The sequence below is a fragment of the Sus scrofa genome, chromosome 11 (assembly GCF_000003025.6).
Source record: "Sus scrofa isolate TJ Tabasco breed Duroc chromosome 11, Sscrofa11.1, whole genome shotgun sequence".
In the NCBI taxonomy this organism is placed as follows: Eukaryota; Metazoa; Chordata; class Mammalia; order Artiodactyla; family Suidae; genus Sus; species Sus scrofa.
The window spans coordinates 4,324,636-4,350,796 of NC_010453.5; the positions used below are offsets into that span (position 1 = coordinate 4,324,636).

General features: G+C 46.0%; 1 protein-coding gene across 9 annotated transcripts in view; it reads left to right on the forward strand.

Annotated features, from left to right (window-relative positions):
• WASF3 (WAS protein family member 3) overlaps positions 1–26,161 on the forward strand; it is a 105,138-nt gene that overhangs the window by 63,515 nt on the left and 15,462 nt on the right. For all 9 annotated transcript variants that reach the window (XM_021065511.1, XM_021065509.1, XM_021065504.1 and 6 more), the window contains 3 exons: positions 13,596–13,730; positions 16,328–16,481; positions 21,161–21,278. In XM_021065511.1, coding sequence (XP_020921170.1) covers positions 16,348–16,481; positions 21,161–21,278 — 252 coding nt within the window. In that variant the 5' untranslated portion in view covers positions 13,596–13,730; positions 16,328–16,347. The remainder of the gene's footprint in view (positions 1–13,595; positions 13,731–16,327; positions 16,482–21,160; positions 21,279–26,161) is intronic.

Sequence of the window (26,161 nt, forward strand, 5' to 3'; positions counted from 1 at the left end):
CTGTGTCATCATTGATACATTTTTGATATATCTGTAATCATTGGCTAAGGCAAAAATAACTTGGAAGTTACTTAAAGGGTGTTTTAAAATGAACTAGTTGATTTTTTTTGGTGGTGGTCGTTGATAAAATGTATGTGTTCGTAGAATTACAGGAGGATACCTTTTAAGTGATTGAAGGGTAAACATGTTTCTGTGTGCAGTCATTTTTGTAAGAAGGCTCTCGTCGCTTTTTTCCTTGCTTGTTTTTGCATCTGCAGTGTCTCTTGGCATAGAGGGTCCGAGTGATGTCACATGAGAAGGGCCCACCGGCCGTTGCTTCTTGGAAGCTGGGAGAAGGGGCCTGGAGCTGAGGCGTGCAGCTGGCCCCTGGGAATTGCAAGAGGCAGGGAAGTGGGTTTCCCCCTGGAGCCTCCAGAAGGAGCCGGAGGGAACTCTGCCCGCGCCTGGGTTGGAGCGCAGGGACACCCTTTCAGACTTCCCACCTCTAGAGCTGCAGGGTAGTAAGTTTGTGTGGTATTGGTCTGCTGCCGCTGTGGCGTTTGGGGGCAGCAGCACTGGGAAACCGCGCACCACCGGCGCCGTGGTTACGTCTTGCACACAGACCATGCTCCAGCCTCCCGAGTGGACAGGGATGGGACCTGGCCTCGAGGACAGCATGCCTCAGTCACACTGCCCTAGCGGACATCACTGGGGGAGCTTTAAACGAAGATGCTAGGGGAGTTCTCAGTGTGGCTCATCAGGTTAAGAACCTAGCTAGCATCCATGAAGATGCAGGTTTGATCCCTGGTCTCGCTCAGTGGTTTAAGGATCCAATGTTGCTGTGGCTGTGGTGTAGGCTGGCGCAGCTACAGCTCCGATTAGACCCCTAGCCTGGGAACCTCCATAGGCTGCAGGTGTGGCCCTAAAAGGACAAAAGACAAATAAATAAATAAATAAATAAAAGAATGTTTATAAATAAGTAAAGCGGTGTTTTGGTGTTTTCTAATTTTGTTAATCATTCGTAGGGTATTTTTATTTTTAATTTTGTCTTTTGTCTTTTTAGGGCTGCACCTGCACAGTGTATGGAGGTTCCCAGGCTAGGGGTTGAATTAGAGCTGTAGCCGCTGGCCTCCACCACAGCCACAGCAACTCGGGATCCGAGCCATGTCTCCCGACCTACACCACAGCTTGTGGCAACGCCGGATCCTTAACCCAATGAGCGAGTCCAGGGATCAAACCTGTGTCCTCATGGATTCAAGCCAGGTTTGTTAACCACTGAGCCACAATGGGAACTCCATCATTGACGGGTATTTTAAAGTGCAGTTTTAGGAATGCCTGAGTCCGTCGTTAAGTCTTCTGATGCTGCGTATTAATTTTCAAGTTAAAATCAAAACAGTCTTTTTTGTTATTCCCTGGAGTTCCTGACCATTATTCATAAGGTCCCTGCCTGCCCCCACCCCCACCCATACTGTCCCTCCCCCGCCCCCCCCCCCAATACCTCTGCCCTTCAGTTAGGGGTCAGTGATGTACAGTCACCTGTGAGTGGTACAGGGAAGGCTGAGCTTCGTCCACGAATGCCATCTTGGGGGAATCCCAAGGGGAACTTGGGGGATTTGCCTTGACCCTGGACTGGCCTTACCTGCTCCAGCAGCTCACCTGCCCTGGGAGAGCTTGGTGGAGACGCAGAGTAAGTAATTCTCCAGGGAGCTAGAGGAAAAAGACCAGACCAGGGTGCAGAAGGAGTTTCTTTGTTTTTTTTCCAACAAGGAAGACTAGCAGTTGATACCCTGGTTCACCAGGTCATTCTGATCCTTGTCACAGCTGTGGGGGACCAGTTCAGGGTCACGAGTGTGTAAGTGACTTTACAGAAAACGAGAATCTGCTCCGAGATGCCAAGTAGGCCTCTGAAGCCCCAACACTCTACACAGCCTTGGAGAAATCTTTAGGATTTTAGCAGTTAGCATGCTCCCACTGCAGCCAAACGAGACACTTGTCTTTAAAGGGCCAGAAGTTTTGTCAGCGTTAGGTTTTGACCAGGCTTTGCAGGGAATTGTGTCTTTGCCGCGAGAAAATACTGATTATCGGTATTGAATTTTGAAGAACAGCCATAGAAATGAAGAAGAGGAGGTGCGTAACCCAAACAGCCTTGGGGCTCAAAGAAAAAGGGTCAGAAGCTCTCAGAGCTTCAGCCAGAAAATACAAGGTGAGTGCCGAGGCACGTTCAGGCGTTTGAGTGGTAGCGACTTCCGACGTGAGTGGCGGTGGCAGAGGCGGCGGGCGAGCGAGAGCCCCTTTTTAAAGCGGTGTGTTCCTGGTGTGTTACCTGTCGGCCGTCTGTGTGTCTTCTTTGGAAAAATGTCTCTTCAGGGCCTCTGCCCGTTTTTGAATCGGGTTGTTTGTTTGTTTTGGTCTTGGGTTGTGTGAGCTGTCTCTCTATATTTTGGACATTACCCCCTTGTCAGTCATATCGTTTGGAAATATTTTCTCCCATTCCATAAAGAGTCTTTTCATTTTGTGAAGGAAGGGGTTTCTTTTGCCGTGTCAAGGCTTCTCAGTTTAATTAGATCCCATTTGTATTTTTGCTTTTGTTTCTTTTGCCTTAGGAGACGGATCCCCCCCAAAATACTGCTGCAACGTATGTCAGAGAGTGTTAGGCCTCTGTTCTCCTCTAGGAGTTCATGGTTTAGGTCTTATGTTTCGGTCTCTCATCTGTTTTGAGTTTTTGTACATGCTGTGAGGAAACATTCTAACCTCACTGTTCTACGTGCAGCTGTCCAGATTTCCCAGCTCCGCTTGCTGAAGAGACGGGCTCTTCTGCATTGTGTGTGTTCTTGTCTGCTTTGTTGTAGACGAATTGACCATAGATGCATGAGTTTATTTCTGGGCTCTTTATTTTCTTCCTTTGATCTGTGAATCTGGTTTTGTCCCAGTCCCTGCTGTTGTATCTCTGTAGCTTTGTAGTATAGTCTAAAGTCTGGGGAGGTGATAGCTCCAGCTTGACGAAATGTTAGAGAAATGCAAGTCAGAACAATGAGATGCCACCTCACACTTGTCATCAAAAAGTCTACAAATCAGTGTTGCTGAGGATGTGGAGAAGCCTCCTACATTGTCAGTGAGAGTGGAAATTGGTGCAGTGCCTGTGGAGAGCAATACCGAGCTTCCTCAAAAAAGGAAAAACAGAAATGCTGCTTGATCCAGCTGTTCCATTCCTGGGTATATAATCAGAAAGAAATGAAAACACTAATTTGAAAAGATACATGCATCCCAGTGTTCATAGCAGCATCATTTACAGTAGCCGAGATACGGAAACAACCCAGATGTCCATCAGCAGATGAGTGGGTAAAGAAGCGAGACATACCCACACAGGAATATTACTCAGCCATAAAAAAGAATGAAATCCTGCCACTTGCAGCAATGCGGGTCAACCTAGAGCATATGAGGCTTGGTGAAATAAGTCAGAGAAAGACAAATACTATATGATGTCACTTATAGGTGGAATCTAAAACAGAAATGAATATATGTAGCAGGAGAGAAATACACTCAGTTGTAGAAAGCAAGCTAGTGGAGGAGTTCCTGTCACGGCACAGCAGAAATGAATCTGACTAGGAACCATGAGGTTGCAGGTTCAATCCCTGGCCTCGCTCGGGTTAAGGATCTGCTGTTGCCATGAACTGTGGTGTGGATCGCAGATGTGGTTTGGATCCTGCGTTGCTGGGCAGTGGTGTAGGCTGGCAGCCGTAGCTCCTATTTGACCCCTAGCATGGGAAACTCCATATGCCAAGGGTGCGGCCCTAAAAAGCAAAAAAAAAAAAAGAAAGAAAAAAAAAGAAAAAAACAAGCTAGTGGCTACCAGTGAGCAGAGGGGATGGGTAGGATAGAGGTAGAGATTCAGAGATACAAATTACTATGCCTAAATTATACTGTACAGCACAGGAAATGATGCCCATTATCTTGTAATAACTTTTAATGGAGTATGTATTCCATAAAAAAACTAGCGAATCGTATTACGCTGTACACCTGAAACTATAATATAATGTAAATCAACTCCGTCTACCACAATAAAAAAGTAAATCATGTGTGCCTTGGTTTTCCAGCCATGGGCTCTTGATATTCTTTCTTCAAATAGCAACGGTGTAGTCTAGGAGTGAACATGAAATCAGGAGTGCTTTCTCATCGTTTTCCTTGGTGAGTTTCTGAGCGCTCTTGTACCTGTCCGCTAGTTGCTCAATTAAAATTACAGTGTCTTGCAATCAAATTCCTACTGATGTTATAATGTAATTTTAATATAATCTGCTTGAAAAAGGAAGTAGAGCTTTCGAGCCAAGGATGGCACCAGTCCTTTTCAGCACCCCACAGGCTGGTGTCCCCGTCTCTTGGTTCTTGGGATAGCAGCTGTCTTTCTTGTCTGTCTTAGGAATGCCCCCAAGGTGTCACACTGAGAAGAGTCAGGCCTCTGGCACATCACTGCTCTAAGGCTTTTGGTTATATTTGATGGTTATAATGAGACAATATAGAGAAGTTAGCATAGTAAAAAATTACACAATTTTTGTTTATCAGAGGAAGTCATTGATAGTGCTTAGTACATATCTTTATAAAAATGGTATCTCATATGTGTGGTTTTGTAGCCCCTGTGCACTTGAGACATCGTAAACATCTTTTTTTTTTTTTTTGTCTTTTTTGCCATTTTTGGGCTGCTCCCGTGGCACATGGAGGTTCCCAGGCTAGGGGTCCAATCAGAGCTGCAGCCATTGGACTACGCCAGAACCACAGCAATGCGGGATCTGAGCCACATCTGCAACCTACACCACGGCTCACGGTAGTGCCAGATCCTTAACCCACTGAGCAAGGTTTGTTAACCACTGAGTCACGATGGGAACTCCGAGATATCATAAACATCTTTATTGATTCTTCTAAAACATTTTTTAATAGCTAGAGATTACTGTTTTAAATTGATATACCATCATTAGCCAGTATCTTGCTGTTGGACGCACACGCACACACACACACACACACACACATACATATTTTTCTTTGTTGCCATAAACTCTTGTCTAAACTTGGTACAAACATCTTTGGTCTCTTTTGGCACCTTTTTTTTTTTTTTTTTTTTTTTTTTAAGATTTCTCATGTCTTACAAGTCATTAAAGTTCCTCACAAAGAGCTATGGTCATTCTTACAAATGGTGTAAAATTCTAAGACTCTGTTAATTTTAAACACGAGTCTCTTTCAAAAAAAATTACTGCAAAATCTATTCTCCATTAATTTCCACATTTTGAGTACTTTGTATATATGAGCAAGTCTGTTTTCTTCTCAGATTTTAATTAGTGATTAATATTTTCATTACTACGTCTTATGCTCTGTCTTGCATCAAATCAGGTGCCAGGTCAACATAAAAACCCTTCCCCGAGGGCTTGCCATGTAATACATTTGCTTTAGGTAATTGGATCGGAAATTCAGGGCTGTATTAATTGATTATACCCAGTGCAGTTCTCCTCAGAGTAGAGATTTAAATATTTTGAAGGCATGCCCTGAATAGATTTCTTGGATGTTGTTAGTCAAATGGGATTTTTGACGAGAAAGGGAAGATTTAAACACAGTCTGTGCAGGAAAGAGACCTCAAGTTCATTTCCATGCAGGTAAGGCTGGGCTCAGGGGACTTGAAGAGCCCATGTATTAAGGAGCTGGACAAAGGTAACTGGAAGAAACAGCAGTAATTTTTTAAAATTTCCTGCTTCAAACTGAGATAAGTATTCACCATTCTTGGGGATAAAAATAGAAAGCCGGTGAAGTGTACCTGGACCTTGCGTCCTCGGAAAAGTATGAGCTGAAAGCATTGTCAGCCATGGGACTGGAGGCCACTATCACAAGTCCCCTCCCCACAAAGGCGGGATTGTGGGGTCGGGCCCTGTGCAGCCCGTTATTTGCCTGGGACAGCGGAAATGCTTCCTCCAGGGCGTTAGAGGGTATTGATGAGCAGGTGCTTTGCCCCGGATGGAGTGCAGCACAGCAGAACGGCAGTGTAGACTCGCTCCTAAGAGCACAGGCGGGAGGGCCAGCCACGTCTGAGTGTCCAGTCATCACCTGCCATCAAACCTCTCTGGTTTTATCATCTGTGTGCTTCCCATTTCCTGAGTTTATAGACCTAGGATAATAAGTCCTAAGAGATTTATAAGTGTTTCTCTGATTGCTGTGGTTTACACGGTTTTTATCATCTAAACACTGTGCGGGAAGATTTTAAAGGTTTTCCAGTGTTTTTTCTAAAATTGTTCTCACCTCGACCGCTCTAATATCAGGTCCTTGACTGTGATTATCAACAGCCTGAGCTTAGAAGTGTTCCCTTTGGAAGGAGGGCCTTTTATTGGTGTGAACATTGTCTGCTTCAGTCTCCATCTTATATACACACTGTCCAGCACAAAATAAAAATAGGAGGCACATGGGAGAGGAGAAAAGCATGACTCATAGTCAAGAGAAAGAGAAGTTAGTGGAAGCAGAACCCACGGATGACCCCGATTTTGGACCTAGCTGATGAGCGCTTTAAAATAGCTATGAAAAAATAAAAATAACATAAAGTAGCTATGAAAAATGTATTGAAGGGACTTCCAGTTTCCACCCTGCCATTAGACGTCACTCCTATTGACACACCGAGAAAACAGCTGGCAAACCAAAATCCAGCAACGTCTCTCAGATCCGTCATGTTGCTGAGCTCACAGGTCAGACTGCCTCCCTGAAATCTGGAGAGGCAGGCAGACAGACAGACAGGTTCTGAGACTCATGCCGTACTGGGGTGAAGCCCCAAAGAGGTTCGGGGGATCTGTGCCTTGTAGGAGGCCTGAACCGAAATCAGCGAATAACCAGGGGTTCAGGGAGAATTCGTTTTGAACCAAAGCAGGACCCTGTGGCCCTTCTCTTCCCCGTCTTCCACCTGCCTTTTGTCTGTAGAAGAACTTCAGCCAGAGAATAGGTTTAATCAGAGATGTGAGAACCGATGCAGAAGCAAAGGAGAGCAGTCCAGTGAGACCAGCTAATCGTTCAGTCATTAAACAGAGTCGGGGACCTTTGGTTCCTCCTCGAGGGCTGAAGACCATATTCTGAGCCATGTCCTGCGAGCTGGCTCCTGGATGCCGAGACCCCCACCGGGTGGAAGGAGTCACCTACCCGATGACCAGACATCAGCTGGTGGTCAGGACATCAGCTGGTGGTCAGGACATCAGCTGCCACAATTCTGAGAACCGGCCTCAAAGAAATGAGAACAAACTGACTCTAGAGAGAGCCCCCCGAATAGGGGACAATATCAAACGGTCTAAACCATACATAGTCGGAGTCCCAGAAGAAGAGAGAGACAAGGGCAGAAGTAGTAATGGATAGGGATTTTTGAATATTTATGATACGTGTCAACCAACTGATCCAAGAAGCTCAGCGCATTTCAGGATGTGTAAAAATTAAAACCACATCCCATCGTGTCATAGTAATCCTGCTAACTGAACAAAGATACAAAGAAAATCTTAAAAGAAGCAAGAGGAAACAAGTTCATTAAGTACAGGAAGGGGGCACGGTTAAGAATGACAGCTGACTTCTCATCAGAAACGATGGAGACCAGAAAACAGTGAATGAAGTGCTGAAATAAATAAATCTTGGAGTTCCCGTCGTGGCGCAGTGGTCAACGAATCCGACTAGAAACCATGAGGTTGCGGGTTCGATCCCTGCCCTTGCTCCGTGGGTTAATGATCCAGCGTTGCCGTGAGCTGTGGTGTAGGTCTCAGATGCGGTTCGGATCCTGTGTTACTGTGGCTCTGGCATAGGCCAGTGGCTACAGCTCCGATTCGACCCCTAGCCTGGGAACCTCCATATGCCGCAGGAGCGGCCCAAGAGATGGCAAAAAGACAAAAAAAAAAAAAAAAAAAAAAAGAATTAAAAAAAAAATCTTGCTTTGATTTTATAACCAGTGAAAAGATCCTTCAGAAATGAAAGTGAAATAAAGACGTGTTTTATTCACACAGAATCTGAGACAGCCTTCAGCAGACCTGCACTACAAAAGTTGCTCAAAACACCCTTTAGGCTGAAGGGAAGTGATACTAGATGGTAGCCTGGCTGTGTAAGAAGGAATAGAGAGGAGGTCCCGTCATGTCTCAGCGGAAATGAATCTGACCAGTTTCTATGAGGACGCAGGTTCGATCCCTGGCCTCGCTCAGCAGGTTAAGGATCCGGTGTTGCTGTGCCTGTGGGGTAGGCTGGCAGCTGTAGCTGCTATTTGACCCCTAGCCTGGGAACCTCCACATGCCAGGGATATAGCCCCTAAAAAAGAAAAAAAAAAAAAAAGGGAATAAAGATTCCCAGAAAGAGTCAAAATGGGAGTAAATGGAAATCTCACTACAGTTACACATTTCTGTCTATTTAATAGATGATTGATGGTTTACAACTTACTGCAGAATTCATAACCTATGTGAAATTCACATATATGACCATCAGTGACCGTGGACTTAAACTGTTGCGGTTTTCAGTGCTTAGAACATGCTTCATTATTTGAGAGGACAGTCTGATGCCTTACGGGTGCATGTTCTAGTTCCCAGGGAGCTCTGAGATAACACGGAAGGCAGATAGACTGGAATCCTAGGAGACTTACTGGATTATCCCAGAGGAAGGCAGAGACAGGAGGGACAAGGGAACAGAAGGCAGCACAGACGGAGAAGCCAGGCCCAGATGCGGAGGCTGGTTTCCTCTCGCATCTCGCAAACCGGGGTGGCGGCGCTACGTGTATGTGGAGGTGCCACGCGTGTGTGTGTTAACCTTTCTGAAGGGCCTCTTCTGCCGGGTTGCTTGTTCCGCAGAAGGGGGGCCCACCGGCACACCGATTGTTTCCAGCAAATCTTAAATACAGTTGAAATTCCGCACAACTCTGACGCGTTGGCAGTTGGGAGGTGACCTTCTCAACTTGACCTTCGTGGACACAAGGTCACAGTGGTGCTAATTAGTCCATGAATGGATTCTTTGGTCAGCGAAGCACGAATAGATTGCATGTACCTCCATGTGGTTTTTAATTCAATTCGGAATTCTCTTAGTGTCACTCTGAATGGACCTGCCATTGGACGAGTGAAACGAAGCTTTTCAAAGAAGTTGCTGTTTGCAAAACTGAGCAGTGCGATTACAACCCTTCATCCGTGTTCATCAGAAAATCTCGTTCCTTCCATTTTCTTCTCTTGAGTCACTTGTCAGCTTTCAGCAGCTGGCACAAGAGGAACTGTGCACATCTGTAATTTCGGTTTCTTTTTATAAATTGAGAACTTCCAATGCGAGTGTAGTATCAGTTGCTTTTGTCTTCAAAGAGGATTAAGCATTGAAGGTAGAGGGCATCCTTCTCAACTTTCGGCATCCAGCAGTGTCTGCTTCTCAGCAGCAGCTGCTGTGCTTCAAGGATGCTGGGGTATTGCTGCAAGAGACTGTGGTGTATGTGCCCGGATTCTTGGTGGTATTTGCTGTCCTGTTAACTAAATTTCTGCAAAGCTGAAGGGAAAAGGATGGAGTTGCGTCTCCCTGGACCATTCCTGTCATCCAGGTCTAGACCCAAATGCCATCCTCTTAGGGAGACTTTCTCTAGAAACTCTAGCTAAGTGGCATCACCCCCCGACACACACACACACACACACACACACGCATGCACACACACATACCATCCCCTTCTTTACTGTGGGATGGAGTTTTTTGGAGTTGAAATGGAAAATATATAACATGAAATACATATATATGTATATAATATGGAATATAGCTATAACGTGGAATGCATATATATATAATATTAAATGTATAGTATGGAATATATATATGTAAACTACAAATAGTCAAGTAGAAAAACAAAATTTAGTTGGTAACATTTTGACTGTCTGGCATTCCAAATAAATAGCCGCTAGACTTGAATTTAGAGCCTTGGGAACTTGGTGTTTTGTCTACAGATTGTCCAGCTAAACAGACAGCATTTTCCTGTATGGGCTTTGGAAAATAGTCCTTCCAAGAGGCATTACTAGGTGATTCCAGACCCAGTCAGTTTGAAAATGTGTGTGGTGTGCTAGGTGCTTCTCCTGAAGCATCCTAACCCACACTAAAGAAGTACAGCAGGGAGGGGATGGTGTGTGTGTGTGTGCGTGCACATGTGTGCTTGTGCATGCATGTGTGTGTGTGTGTGTGTGTGTGTGTGTGTGTGTTTGGGGTGATGCCATTTAGCTAAAGTTGGTAGAGAAAGTCTCCCTAAGAGGATGGCATTTGGGTCTAGACCTGGATGACAGGAATGGTCCAGGCAGGAGGGACAGGAGATGCAAAGGTCTGAGCAGGGGCAGCCTGGTTGGCGTCTGAGCACCAGCAGGGCCAGTGTGATTGGAGGGGAGCATGGGAGGGAGAGTGACAGGTGATGGCAGGGCAGCAAATGAGCTGCATCCCATAGATCCTTCTGAGCCGTTCTGGTCTTAGGCTCTTCTTCTGAGGGAGGTGACAGAGTGCAGAAGGGATTTGAAAATGCAGAGAGCGGCAGTGTCTGTGAGGAAGTGGGGCAGGTTTAGGCTGTGCCTTCTGGCTGGGGCACAGAGGAAAGGTGAGACAGGTGCCCAGGGCCTTGTGTGTCCTGCTGAGAGGCTAAGGTTTTGTCTGAGATGATGGCAGCAGTGAAGAATGGGCATAGCAGCAGCGTAATGAATGGCAGGGGGTGAGTCTGGAGGCAGAAGAACAAAGCGGTTGGTGTAATTGAGGAGAGAAGCAAGGAGGGCCAGAGCCGAGGGTTAGTTTCCTTCCTGGAAGGTTGCTCTTCCCTGTTGAGTGATGAATGGATAGAATGTGCAGATAAAAAGAAGTCGTAGGTCTGTACGGTCTTACACCTTTCACAGAAATGGTCAGAATGGGTCCTAGACCTGGCTGTAAAAGGATAAAACTCCTTGAAGATCACGCAGGGGCGACTCTGGATGATGCTGGGTGTGGCTGTGACAGTTCAGATACAGCACAAAAGGCACGACAGTGGAAGAAATAATCGGGAAGCTGCACTTGGCTTGAATTAAAATCTTCTGCTTGGCAAAAGATACGGTTGAGAGTCAGAAGACAGACCAGAGACGGGGAGAAGATGTTTTCAAAAGACATAGTCTGATAAAGGATTGTAAATCCAAAATACATACCCATAGCTGTTAAAACTCAACAATGAAAGAAAAAAAAACCTGATTAAAAAATAGGCACAAGATCTGAAAGTCCCCTCACCAGAGAAGGCGTCCCGATGGCAAATAAGTTCATGAGAAGATGCTCCACAGCCTCAGTCATCGGGGAAATGCAAATTCCAGTGCGGTACCACGGACCTGTTGGAAGGGCTCAGTTGCAAAATACTGACAGCATCAAACGCTGGTGAGCATGGGGAGCAGCAGGAACTCGGGTTCATTGCGGACGGAGATGACGCAGACACGCAGGTAATAAACATATTCATGCCAGGGATTCTAGCAGTCCTGCGCCTTAGTATTTACCCGAATGAGTTGAAAACGTAGGTTCACGGAAAAGCTGCACCCAGATGCTTATTCATAATCACCAAACACGGGAGGCCACTAGAATGTCCTTCAGGAGGAGACTGGATCTAATTGTTACAGTTGGACAGCGGGGTGCTGTTCAGTGGTAGAAAGAAAGGAGCTGACCAGGCCACGAAAAGACGCGGCGGACCTTTGAATGTAGTTCTGATAGAAGCCAATCTGAAAAGGCTACACACACACACCGTGATTCTAGTGATAAGACATTCTAGAGAAGACAGACCGGTGGAGACAGTTGGGAAAAAAGAAAAGCTACGTGGTTGCCAAGGTTGGGTTGGGAGGGGTGCACGGGGGAATGCGGAAGGTTTTGGGCCAGTGGGACTGCTCTGTGTCAATAGTGTAATGGCAGATACGTGTCATTACATGATACACGGCAACGTCCATAGAAGGGCTAACACTAAGAATGAACCCTAATGTGGATGATGGACTTGGGGTGATGCTGACATGCCGCGGGGGTTCATCCCTAACAAGCGTACTGCCCGGATGCAGGAGGTTGACAGTGGGGGAGGCTGCGGTGTGTGTTTGAACTCTGCTTTCTGCTCAGTTTTTCAGTGAACCTAAAACTGCTATGAGAAATGAAGTCTAGTAAAAATAAAAAAGAGCTGTCCCTGTCCAGGAGGAGATGATTCAGGTGTGCCTTGCACACTTGGGAGGCAGTTTCAAGTGTTTGTTGAGTGACTAAAGGAATGCTGTTAGGATTTGGGAATTCAGTGTAAGCACATACTGGTTCCTGTTTTGCTTATTAAATTTTAGCTTTTTTTCCTTTCTTTCTTTTTTTTTTTTTTTTTTTTTTTTTGGCTTTTCAGGGCCGCACACGAGGCATCTGGAAGTTCCCAGGCAAGGGGTCCAATTGGATCTGTAGCTGCTGGCCTACGCCACAGCAACACTGGATCTGATCTGTGTCTTTGACCTACACCACAGCTCACGGCAGCACCAGGTCCTTTAACCCACTGAGTGGGGCCAGGGATTGAACCCAAGTCCTTATGGATACTAGTCAGGTTCATTACTGCTGAGCCACAGTGAGAACTCCCAGAAATGTTATTATATGTATATAATTTAAGAAAAATCAGATGTATGTCTAGCACTCACAAGACTGATAAGACGATCCATAGAGAAACATTTCACTCAGAATTCAACATTGATTTTTAGGGAGGGCCAGAGCCAGCGCCGATATGTAGATACCTAGATTTTCCTTTCTCTTTTTCGGCCACACCTGCAGCATGCAGAAGTTCCTGGGATGAAACCTGCACCGCAGCCGCGACCAGAGCCACAGAAGTGTCAACACCAGGTCCCTAACTGCTAGGCCACCAGGAAACTCCCTATACCTAGACTTTTCAAATATGAATTAGAAGAATTTAGTGCCATTGGAAAGTGTTAGGCACCATGTAAGATATCTAATGGTGGATAATTAATTAGATAAGATATCTAATGGTGGATGAAAGAAAATCCTAAATTTATTTATTTATTTATTTACTTACTTTTTTCTTCTTACAACCCCACCTGCAGCACATGGAGGTTCCCAGGCTGGGTGTTGAATCGGAGCTGCAGCTGCTGGCCTGCGCCACAGCCACAGCCACGCCCGATCCCTGATACACATTTTCAGCCTGCACCACAGCTTGTGGCCACACTGGATCCCTAACCCACGGGGCGAGGCCGGGGATCAAACCTCCATCCTGATGAAGATTGAGCCATAACAGGAGCCCTCGAAAATCCTGAGTTTGGAAACCAGCATGATTGAATTACCTTGGGGAATAAAAGGGAAAGTTGAGATCTTAAGATGCTTACACAACAGGAGAGTCATTTTTTTCCCAGCGAAGTTTAATTTAAAGGAAAGCACCTTCTGGAGTAGCTGGTCTAACAGATAAGGCAAAATTCTATCCCATTGGGGCATTAAAAAAAAATCCCCCCACTTTGGGTCCATCTCAGACACGTGCAAATAGTCCTAATACATTCTCAAAAATTTGGATGATGCTGTATTTCTGTGAGGGTTCGCACGCGGTCCCGGGCGTCGATGGTAAGCGGCCCCAGGGGACAGTGCTCTGACCCGGTGGCCCTCCCGGCTCGTTCCTCCTGCAGGCAGACACGCCGAAGACATATTTGGTGAGTTGTTTAACGAGGCCAACAACTTCTACATCAGAGCAAATTCTCTCCAAGACCGAATCGATCGCCTTGCCGTCAAAGTCACCCAGCTGGATTCAACCGTGGAGGAGGGTAGGTGATTGCAGGAGAGCTGGAAGTGGTGTAGACAGGACGGGGGTGATTCCTCACAGGGAATTCCTGCCACCTCCTTGGGGTCGGGTGCTGATCTTTCATCTTCTCTTTTCCTGGAAGAACAGAGGGGGAAACCCTCAACTTTCGGTGAATTAGTCGTTAGGAGCCACGTCGTGTCCACTTTATGTGCCAAACGCTCTTTTTAAATCAGCTACACGTGCAGTATTTGTTTTAAGGGCCTCTGAGTGCATCTGTGTTAGAAGTCCCAATGGAGGTTATTAGTAGTTCTTTTAAGGAGCTTTTCTTACCTAAAAATCACACAGTCACTCCAAGACACCGTCCAGCAAAGGGGGAGGGTTGCACCCACGCAGCGTGATGGGGTGAGCCCTTCCTCCCCCTGCTCTCCTTAGGGCCCTGGCTTGTAAGGAATCGTGTTGATCCTGCACTTGAACTGCCCGGGAGGGGAGTTTACCAAAGGCCTCTGGGCTTCGGGGTTTTAGGACAAAGTTAGTATCGCCAGGCACTGGGTGGTCATTTTGATGCTACAGTGGCAACAAAATGAAAATTCAAAAATTCCTTTTCAACATTTGCACCTGCTTTATCTTTTGAATTAAAGACTGAGATTAGATTGGAAAAATCTGCCCCCCCCCGAAAAAAAAAAAAGCCAAGATGGGCTGTTTTCTATTTACTTTGGAAAGTGTTCAGATTAAAAATTATTGGAGTTCCCGTCGTGGCTCAGTGGTTAACGAATCTGACTAGGAATCTTGAGGTTTCAGGTTCGATCCCTGGCCTTGCTCAGTGGGTTAAGGATCCAGCATTGCCGAGAGCTGTGGTGTAGGTCACAGACGCAGCTTGGATCCTGATTGCTGTGGCTGTGGTGTAGGTTGGCAGCTACGGCTCCGATTGGACCCCTAGCCTGGGAACCTCCACATGCCACAGGAGCAGCCCTAGGAAAGGCAAAAAGACAAAAAAAAAGAATTATTTTTTTACCTTCATTCATATAAGGGTAGTTTCGATTTCTCTCGTTGCATTAAAAGGATCCTAGCTTCTGATACTTCTCCTCGGCCTGTGATTGTAGTATTTATAAAAAGTGAGGGTTTCCTTTTTTTAAAATGTAGAAATTTATGTAATTATCCCTCATTGTTTAAAAAAAAACCTGTTTTCTTGTGTTCAGATCTTTTTCAGAGGTCAAAGTTAAATTAGTGAACTAATAATTTAACAGCAATGTAACATTGATATTTAATATTTGTTATGAACGTTCTTTTGCAACAATAAGTAGGAAGCTGAAGACATGCTCTTTTTAACCCAATTTTTAAAATTTATCTTTTCTTTAAAAAAGGAAAAGTTTAAGAGTTCCCATTGTGGCTCAGTGGTTAATGAACCCGACTAGCATCCATGAGGATATGGGTTCGATCCCTGGCCTCACTCAGTGGGTTAAGGATCTGGCGTTGCTGTGGCTGTGATGTAGGCTGGCAGCTGTAGCTCCGATTAGACCCCTAGCCTGGGAACCTCTATATGCCGCAGGTGCAGCCCAAAAAAGACAAAAAAGAAAAAGGGGAAAAAAAGCATATAGCTACTTGGTCTGTTCAGATAAGGAATTTTTTGCCATCTTAAATCAGTCATTCACTTTTTGAATTGGTATTACGATAGCTTTTTTAAAAAGGCATATTCGTCTTCAGTTTTTTGTTGGCTGTTATGATTGTAAATCTCGTGATAAACCTCACCCGGGAAAAGGTTTACCTTTAGGTTAAATCCCATGAGATTCTACAGTGTTATCTTGTATCCTTAAAAATCCCTTTCCGATCAAGATTCTGCCTTTTTCCCTTTCTTTGGCATGGCTGTTAATGTAGAAGAAACACTTGACCAAGGTAGGAGCTCTGTGCTCTGTTGGGGCTGCCACTTTTCTCCTGGGTCATCTTGCTTGGGGAAGGTCATTCAGCGGTTAATGCACCAGCTCGCCCACCTCAAAAGTCAGGGTCGAGGTCAAGGTCAGATTGATACTTGAGATGTAACATGTTGCACAAACTCAAGAAATAAGTATCATTAGCCAGTCCTCTCCCTTCGTGGTATAGACTGCTATCATGCCGCCTCATTTCTAGGACGAAAGGTATGTTGGAAAGTTCTGGCATCTTTCCTTAACCTGCGTGTCGGGAAACGTGAATGCGCTTTTTGCCTTCGTGTATTTTTTGCAGACCTTTTTCCCACGTGTGTTGTAATGAAAGTGGTATGAACGGTTTGAGCGCCTCCCCCCCACCTCCCAAGATGCCCAAACCTTTGTGTTACCTGCCTGTTCTTGTCATAACGCTATTCCCGGGTGGTTTCTCAGAAACACTGTGTAAGAACGATGCTTCTCATACCAGGTTCAATGAAATAATTATGTCGCTACGGAAGAAGGCAAGACGTGGTTTGTAGAGATTGCTCGTTCATCAGAGGGAGGGACCGCTTGGACTGTTTACACCTGGAGCTCCCCCAACGATAAAAGACACCCCTCGGCTGTTCTAAGAGATGTTAGGGTTGGGAGTCAGGTTAGACTTGTGTTTTTAAACAGTTGAAAATATTTCCGTATAACCCACCCCGGGGGGCTTTTCTCTAAATAGTGTCGCTGCAGGATATCAACATGAAAAAAGCTTTCAAAAGTTCCACCGTCCAAGACCAGCAGGTGGTTTCAAAGAGCAGCATCCCAAATCCGGTCGCTGACGTTTACAACCAGAGCGACAAGCCGCCGCCGCTGGACATCCTCACGCCGTACAGGTACGAAGGGACGAAGGGACAGGGGCGGCGCCCTGGGTCCCCACAGCCTTTCCAGTCCGGAGAGGACGGAGGCGGGCAGCGCGGCGAAAGCGTTGTCTCAAACTTGGGAAATAAGCATTTGCCGAAACTCAGCCTCTGTCCACTGGTGCCGATTAGAAAGGGAGACAGGTGGGGGCAAAGGAGAAGAAAACAGCTTTTACTGCTTTGCCAGGCGAAGGCGGCCACAGCAGGCTAATGCGCTAATAAACACGTTAGCCTCCTCTGGGGCAGAAGTGCAGGGAGTTTTCTTTACAACAACCGTTTTTTTTTTTTTTTGCGTGTTTGTTTGTTGTTGTTGTTGTTGTTTTGTTTTTTGTCTTTTTAGGGCTGCTCCCGCAGCCTATGGAGGTTCCCAGGCTAGGGGTCAAATCGGAGCTGCAGGTGCCTCCCTACGCCAGAGCCACAGCAACGCCAGATCCCAGCTGCATCCTTAACCCACACTCCAGCTTGTGGCAACGCCAGATCCTTAACCCACTGAGCGAGGCGAGGGATCGAGGGATCGAACCTGCGTCCTCATGGATCCTAGTTGGGTTCATTACCCCTCAGCCACGACAGGAACCCCGTTCAGGAAGTTTTATAGTCTAAAAGTAGAAAAACAGGGTTTCAGGCAAGACTCAGGCTTAGGGCAGACATGCATCTTTCTTCCTTTGGGGGAATCTTAGTCATGGAAGCTGGTGTCAGGGGATCTCGGCGTGAGCCTGGCGGTGGGCTTCGGGGTTATTGCCTAGAATAACAGTGCTTGTGAAAAGGGCATATTGATCAGAGATTTGAACAAACTAGGAATGTTCCTGAAAAAACGTCCTGTGCTTTTCATCTTTAACCCACAGGCCATTGTGCTCCGGGCGCCTCATCTTCAGCGCGCAGGTGATTGTGTTTAGGGGGCGACGAAGCCAGGGGGGCGCACAAGGCGGGGCTCCCAGCTGTTCCATTTTCAAGTATTTAAGCTGTTCATTTCTAGAAGCAGCAGCAGGACGAGCACTTTTCTCTGAGGTGCACAGGATGCTCCATCATGACTGCATCCCTTGAGGGGGAACCAGGACCCTGCCCCAAGGCTGCGCTGCTGTTTGTTGACGGCTCCTCCCTGGTCTCTGCCTCCCACCCCCACCCCCTTCCGTGATCAGCAACGCCCAAAACCTGCCCCTTGGAGCTCAGGGAAGGGCATGGAGGCTGAATGAGGCCCGTTTCCTAACAACAAGAAATGGGGGACCCAGAAAGGCTTTTGTGCCCAGGAACCCCTCAGGGCTCTGCGTGGTTTCATTATCCACCACGAAAGTAGTTATTTGCAGAATTGCTGAGGTCGGCAGTATTTCAAAAGGTAGATGAACTTCCCAAGAGACCCGTGAGCTCTGGTGTTACTAGTTAGCCTTCACCCACACGTCCCTTAGGTAGGAGTGGGCACGTCACATGGTAACCACGTGTGTGGTTGTGTCGTTCCTCGAGTTCAAGGTCAAGTCTAAAGGAGCGGCATGATTCACGTGTCATGCACCTGTTGCAGCCTCTCAGCCCCGCAGAGACGTCTGTTGTCTCCTTCAGAAAAATACATTCTGCAGCATGAGGGGTTTTTCTTAGAGTGAGTCTCTAGTCAAGAAATTAACCTCCTGTTGTTGTAAGGTGGTAGAGGACATATTATCAGGACCGAACTTCCAGGAAAAAGAATGGGAAATAAATTGCGCAACAAAGCAACATTAAGAAACGCACTTAGATGCAGACTGTCACCTTTGGAATGGATGAGCAACGAGATCCCGCTGTGTAGCGCTGAGAACTATGTCTCATCACTTAGGGTGGAGCAGGAGAACGGGAGACAAAAGGGTGTGTGTAACTGGGTCACCGTGCTGTACAGTGGAAAAACAATTGTACTGGGGAAGTAACAAGAAAGAAAGGAAAGGAAGGAAGGAAGGAAGAAAGAAAGAAAGAAAGAGAAACTAATTATGCCCTTTAGAACACCTCTCCGTTCTCCTGCCACACAGTGTGTTCTTTCCAGTTTTCAGGCTTGTTCGCTGTGTCCCTCGGGGCATGTGCTGCCCCACCATCTCTTTGTCCCCTGCTGAGCTCGCTCCTTTAGCCTCTGATGGGCTCAGACTGTGGGGTGGGCCTCGCCGCCCCCCAGGGCCAGCCCTGCTGCGAAGGCCTTCCTGAATTCACCGAGTCCTTCTTCACGTCCACCCCTGCCCTTTCCGGGACGAGCCCAGAGGTTTACTTGATCTGCATTCCTGTCCTTTCTCAGGGTCCAGGGGAGATGTTTGGATCTGCCCTTTATTGCATCTCTGCTGGCAGAGCAGTAGTGCAAACTGCATCCTTTCTCGCGGGATGGACAGGGAGATTCTCCCGAAAGTGTAACAGATTCCATGGCAACTGTGATGGGAGAGGCCCGACATGCCACATTTTTCTCTCAAACACAGACTTTTCTGGAGGGTTTAGCACACTCAGAAATTAATGATACATACGAACAGTAGTAATTGTAAGCCCATCATTTTAACTTGTGTTTTTCCTTCTGTTCATTAGGCATTTTTCTGGGGCGGGAGTTCCCGTTGTGGCATAGTGGAAATGAGTCTGACTAGGAACCATGAGGTTGCGGGTTCGATCCCCCACCTCACTCAGTGGGTTAAGGATCCGGTGTTGCCATGAGCTGTGGTGTAGGTCAAAGACAAGGCTTGGATCCTGCCTTGCTGCGGCTGTGGTGCAGGCCGGCAGCTGTAGCTCCAATTAGACCCCTAGCCTGGGAACTTCCATAGCCGCGGGTGTGGCCCCAAAAGGAAAAAAAAAAAGGAAGAAAAAAATTTTAGTTTTCCTTAGCACAGAGCCATGAGAACTCGGTAAAATTTTCCTAAGAAACTCTGTTAAATATTTTGTTCCAAAGGGGGGAAAAAAAAACCCAGAAAATTCAGTGAACCACTTAGACGTGATTAATCAAGATAATGACTAAATGTTTGTGGTGACTTAAAAATTTTAATTGCATAAAAAATGAGGCTGTTCATATGTATTGTGTGTGGATTCAGTTTTATGGAAAAGCAAAATGTTTCTGACTTTTAAATACTGTGTCTAAAAATAGTGCCAACCCAAATCTACTTATTATTAATACGGAAATGTTTTGTGTAAAAAAACCCTCGAACTTTTATGTTTGAGCTTAAATATGACACAGTCTTAAGTGTGAAAGTAGAGTGTGACTGAGGCAGCAAGCGTTTAGTCATGCTAAACGTGGGCATTCTTATATTCTGATGTCCAGTTGAACATTTGTTAAGCATATTAGTCCCATCAAGTATGAGCTCATCCACCAAAGTGTCAGCTCCATTTTTTTTTTTAAAGAAGATGCATTTTAGGGAGTTCCCACTGTGGCTCAGCGATAATGAACCTGACTAGCATCCATGAGGACTCGAGTTCGGTCCCTGGCCTCGCTCAGTGGGTTAAGGATCCGGTGTTGCCGTGACTTTCAGATGGAGCTCCCAGCTGAGCTTCCTGGGAGCCTGGCTTGTGTTATTTGACATTGAGAAGCGTGTACGCTTCTGGCCACGCACAGCAGGAGCTTCAAAGCAGAACCCCCCTCAGTAATTCGCGTCACTTTCTTTGACTATTTGGCTGTGCACTCTTTCCTGTACTTTTTTCTCTGATTTTTTTCTTTCTCCCTGTGCCTTAAATGACTAATTGAAGTGCTCAGTTGAAATAGAAATGTTCTGCTTCCTCCCGAGGGTAATACGCAGGCGAGGCGCTTTAAGGCGTTAGCAGAATAGGGTATTCAGTTGTTCTCAGGATTATTTTGAGGCTTTGCTATTCACTGATTTGTAGATATATATGACAGCTTTAGGTTCATATTGGCTGAGTTATTACTGCCTTTGTGACAATTGAATAACTTACACAAAAACATGAAATATTTCTTAGAACATCGTAATTGTAGCAGTTCTTGAAAATGAAATGCCTACAGGTAAATTTTCTTGAAAACGACCTAGGTTGCCGCTTTTTATTCCTAGGTACATTTATGCACCATGAACATTTTTGCTTCTTTCCTGATGGAATTGTAGATGTTGGGCAAACCTGATTGAGAAAAAAAAGGACAGGGAGTTTCCATTGTGGCTCAGCAGGTTAAGGGCCTGATGTTGCTGCAAGCTGTGGCGTAGGTCACAGATGCGGCTCAGATCTGGTGCGGCTGTGGTGGAGGCCGGCAGCTGCAGCTCTGATTCACCCCCTAGCCTGGGAACCTCCATGTGCCGCAGGTGTGGCCCTAAAAAGACAAAAGGACAGAGTATTTGCTAATTTTTATCCTAAGGACATTGTCATTCCAGGGTAAAAGTGAATGTATCTATACGAAGATGCCACCCGACTCTGTGTGCAGCCCCCATTGGAAGAAACAAAACATATCTCGAAATAACAGCAACATTAAATATCGCATGTTTACGGGGTCGCACTTGTCTGTAGCTAATCCGAAGTTGCAAGAGCAGTTTTTACTTAACTCTTCAAGAAAAAATTGCTGTTCTTATGTATCTACGTATTTTTTCAAGTACGGAAGACTGAGAGAATTACCAACATGATAGGACGGTTTCTAGAGGCTCATGCAGGTGGCATCGTCTCCTGAGTTACAAGGAACATTTAACCCCTTACAAAAACCTCTAACTTTTTTTCTTTCTCACTTGCAATACGTTGACTTACAGAGATGATAAAAAGGATGGGCTGAAGTTCTATACTGATCCTTCCTATTTCTTTGACCTCTGGAAAGAAAAAATGCTGCAGGACACAGAAGACAAAAGGAAAGAGAAAAGACGCCAAAAGGTAAAGGAATCCTAGTGCGGAAAGCGTGCATATCCTTGTGTAAGTGGGATTCCCACTTAGACCTTTAAGCTCAGTCAGTCCTTTATTTAAAGAGTTCAGAAGTTCCCGTCTTGGTGCAGCGGAAACGAATTTGACTAGGAACCATGAGGTTGCGGGTTTGATCCCTGGCCTCGCTCAGTGGGTTAAGGATCCGGTGGTGCCGTGAGCTCTGGTGTAGTTTGCACACGTGGCTTGGATCCTGTGTTGCTGTGGCTCTGGCGAAGGCTGGTGGCTCCGATTGGACCCCTAGCCTGGGAATCTCCATATGCCATGGGAGCAGCCCTAGAAAAGGCAAAAGACAAATAAATAAATAGATAAATAAATAGATAAATATACAGATAAATAGTTGAGATGTTCAATGCTTAAGTTTCTGAAGAGGTTGCATTTCACACGTGAAGATACTGACTGATCTAACACAGTGATGCTGTTTTCAGCAAATACTGTTGATTTGTTCTCTGATCCTTGCTTTGCTTTAACGAAAGCAGTGGCTAAAATCTCACTTTTGGGCGTTCCCGTGGTGGCTCAGTGGTTAACGAATCCGACCAGGAACCATGAGGTGGCGGGTTCGGTCCCTGGCCTCACTCAGTGGGTTAAGGACCCAGCGTTGCCATGAGCTGTGGTGTAGGTCGCAGACGCGGCTCGGATCCCGCGTTGCTGTGGCTGTGGTGTAGGCCAGTGGCTGTGGCTCTGATTCGACCCCTAGCCTGGGAACCTCCATATGCCGTGGGAGCGGCCCTAGAAAAGGCAAAAAGACCAAAACAAAACAAAACAAAAAAAAAACACCTCGCTTTTGTTTGAAACTGTGTTTTGTGACCTTTCTCCTCCTGTTCTTTCAAATGTTGTACAAAAGACGCATTCCACATCAGCTGGAATGATCTGCCTCGGCCTTTTTCACATTATTGTCGGGCTGCCACCCACCTGTAAGGAAGACCTTGGCGAGATGTTCCCATGGGGTTGAAAAGCGTGTGTGAACTGCCCGTTCAGAGCATAGGATTTACTAACCATGGGCGTCCCCTTCTGAGGTTGAGAAGCAGCCTCGTCACAAGCCCCTCGGGAGGGCGGGCCCACCCGCAGGTGGGGGAGCTTCTGTTTTGAACACTGGTCCTTTGGGTGGGTCAGCAGTGAGATCCTGCCGTACAGCACAGGGACCTACGTCTAGTCACTTGTGACGGAGCAGGATGGAGGATAAGGGGAGCGAAAGAATGCATATGCATATATGTATGACTGGGCCACTTGACAGCAGAAACTGACAGACCATTGTGAATCACCTACAATAATTTTTTTTTAAAAAGAACCTTGTCCCTTTGGGGCTCAGAAATTAGACTTAATTACAAAGCAGAGTTGAGTGTTTAGAGGCAGGTAAGACCTTTCTGTGCGAGCTGTGTTTTGAAGATGACTGCCTGGTTGGTGTGACACATTCTGGGGTGTGGTAATTACACGAAGAGCTGGGCATTTTAAGGGCTGGCTGCCTGGAGCGTGGGAGGCGCGACGGTGTGTTGGCCCAGTAGCAGTGACTGTTGGGGGTGGAGGAGAACTTGAGGTTTGAAGACAGGGCTTAGCAAAGGCCACAAGGAACACACAAGTGTAAGCGGTCACCACTGATTCCAGGAGAGTCCCCAGCCTTGGAAGAGCCGTGCCATGCGTGCCCTGCTCAGGCTGGCAGGTTGGGGAGACTTAATGGAAATTCTTAGAAGAATGGCTGAGTATTCACGTGGAGAAAAGGAAGATGCTAGCCCCTTGAAAAGGAACAGAGATTTCAAGGCTTGTGGGTCTGAATCCCCAAACCTTTTTAGGGGAACAGGGCAGAACCCCGAAGCTTTAAAGAATACTTTATCCTTTTAAACGTAGCTCCTTTAAAATGGCCTCACTTCTGCCTAGAACTGTCATTGACACGTGTGGCAAAAATACTTAACTGTTTTGCCATTGTTCTTCAGGGGAAAGCAGACTTAATCTGTTATTACGTTGTGAGCGCCGTGTCTTCGGAATTATTTGTCGTTTCCTTGGCAGTTTTGTCTCGTTCCATATTCCTCCAGCACATAAAATTCTGATGAGAATTTCTCATTCATTCATGTATATGATGGTTGTTTTTTGCATGCCTTCGAAAAGCGGTGGTGAAAAGAAAGGATTTTCCCCCTCGTGGAGGTGCCAGCATTCAATAATCCTGCCCTCCTTTGGAACTCACAAAGAGGGAACGATCCTTGACATTTTTTAGTACAAATCTGCTTGACACCGGAACCGAAAGCGAGGAAAAGAAAAGATAGCCAGGGTTTTAGACACCCCACAGCCACGTTCACTTTGGGACTGACAGGTCTGACTGGAGGAAAAATTAGCTCAGAAAATTTGGGGATAAGAATTCATTGTTTCTGAACTTTCAATCTCCTTAGTTTGATGGTTTAAAAATATCTTAATTAAAGTTATGCGGATAATGATGTCATCGTAAGGATACAGTTACAGTGATGGAGGAAGCCTGGGGGTGGGTACCCGGGAGCGGCAGGGGGTGGGGGTGACAGCAAAATGGGGTGGCCCATTGAAAAGCACCCCACCGAGCTGCAGGGGCAGAGAATACAGTCACAAAACTCTGTGTGTGTGTGTGTGTCCTCGCGAGCATCATGGGGAGGTGAAGGAGGAGTGCGGGGCTTATGGGGCCTTCAGGATGGAGGAGCCTTGTCAATAGAAGAAGCAGCTGAGCTCATCCTGGAGTGGGAACCAGTTGGGAATAGCCTCGGGGCTTCCGGGTAGGCAGCGTTGTTGGGATATAAGCATCGTGGTTAACGGTCTGTCGCTGTGGGCGGGGGGCGGTGTCCGGTGCGTGTTGATGGGTAGATTGGAGGCTAAACCACTGTGAGGAGGTGGCAGGTGTTGTAACGTCTTCTCCCTAAATTATACGCCACCATACATCTCTTAAAAGCAGGGGTGATAGGTACTAGTTTGATAGAGTGGTTCTTAATCAGGATGTATATTGGAATCCGTTGAAATCTCCATTTTTTTTTTTTTTTTTTTGCTCTTCTGGTTTTAAAAGTGTGCAGACCATACCTGGGGCTGTACCGTGCCAGCCTACACCAAAGTCACGACATGAGTTGAGAAAATTGGGGGCTACGTCCCCCCTGGCCTGGGCAGAGCTGCCCTCTGGTAGCAGATGAGTTAGTTACACGTTTCAACCCTTTAAGCATTTGTGAAACCTGCGTGTTTCACAAAGTAGGTTTTATTCCTAGAATTGTACTGCACGTGACTTCTACACGCGTACACAGACTTCTGCAACTGCACAGTGACATAATCCAGAAGCACTTCCTTTTTATTTTTAATTTTTTTGTCTTTTTAGGACCGCACTTACGGCATACGGAGGTTCCCAGGCTAGGGGTCCAATCAGAGCTGTAGCCCCTGGCCTCCACCACAGCCACGGCCACGGCAACACCAGATCCTTAACCCGCTGAGTGAGGCCAAGGATTGAACCTGCAGTCCTCCTGGATACTAGTCACATTCGTTTCTGCTGCGCCACACGGGAACTCCACTTTTTAATAGTTGTGTCGTATTCTGAAGTTTGGAAGCTGCATACACGCTTCACCCATCACTGACTTAGAGTATTTACATTGCCTGGGTCCCCAGAGGCAGATAGTTCCGCAGGCTCAGTTTCCCAAAGTGCAGTGTGAATTTAACATCTAAAAGACTGAACCAGTTTATACACTCCCGACAGGCCTCCTCCCGTCCTGATGAAATTTTTTATTTTTGGCATTATCTTCATATAGTTTGTTCCCTGTATCGATGCGCTTCTTTTTTTGTATTATTCACAAGTGTGTTACACTTTTTGGATGGCACATACAAGTGATATCTTTCTCTGAGTTATTGCACCTAGCGTAATGTCTTCCAAGTCTATTTGTAGCAATGCAAATGGAAAATTTTTGTTTTTTTATGACTGAGTAGTTTTCCATTGTCACTGTGTATGTACCACATCTTTCTCTATTCATCTGCCAATGGACTATTTTTATTTTTTTAATGACTTTTATTTTTTTCCATTATAGCTTTTACAGTGTTCTGTCTGTTTTCTACTGTACAGCAAGGTGACCCAGTCACACATACATCTATACATGCCTTTTTCTCACCTTATCCTGCTCCATCATAAGTGACCAGATATAGTTCCCTGTGCTAGACAGTAGGATCTCACTGCTTATCCATTCCAAAGGTGATTTTCTTTTCTGTGGAAAGGTTCATTTCTGCTGTGTGTTAGATTCCAGACATAAATGACATAATATGGTATTTGTCTTTCTCTTTCTGACTTATTTCACTTCGTATGAGAGTCTCTAGTTCCATCCATGTTGCTGCAAATGGCATTAGTTTGTTCTTTTTTATGGCTGAGTAGTATTCCCTTGTGTATATATACCACATCTTCTTAATCCATTCATCTGTTGATGGACATTTAGGTTGTTTCCATGTTTTGACTACTGTGAACAGTGCTGCAATGAACATAGGGTGCATGTGTCTTTTTCAAGGGAAGTTTTGTCTAGATATATGCCCAGGAGTGGGATTGCTGGGTCATGTGATAGTTCTGTATATAGTTTTCTAACGTACCGCCATGCTCTTTTCCATAGTGGTTGTGCCAATTTACATTCCCACCAACAGTGCAGAAGGGTTCCCTTTTCTCCACACCCCCTCCAGCACTTGTTCTTTGTGGATTTATTAATGATGGCCCTTCTGACTGGTGTGACGTGGTACCTTGTGGTAGTTTTGATTTGCCTTTCTCTAATAATCAGGGATGTCGAGCATTTTTTCATGTGTTTGTTGGCCATCTGTACATCTTCTTTGGAGGAATCTCTATTTAGGTCTTTTGCCCATTTTTCAGTTGGGTTATT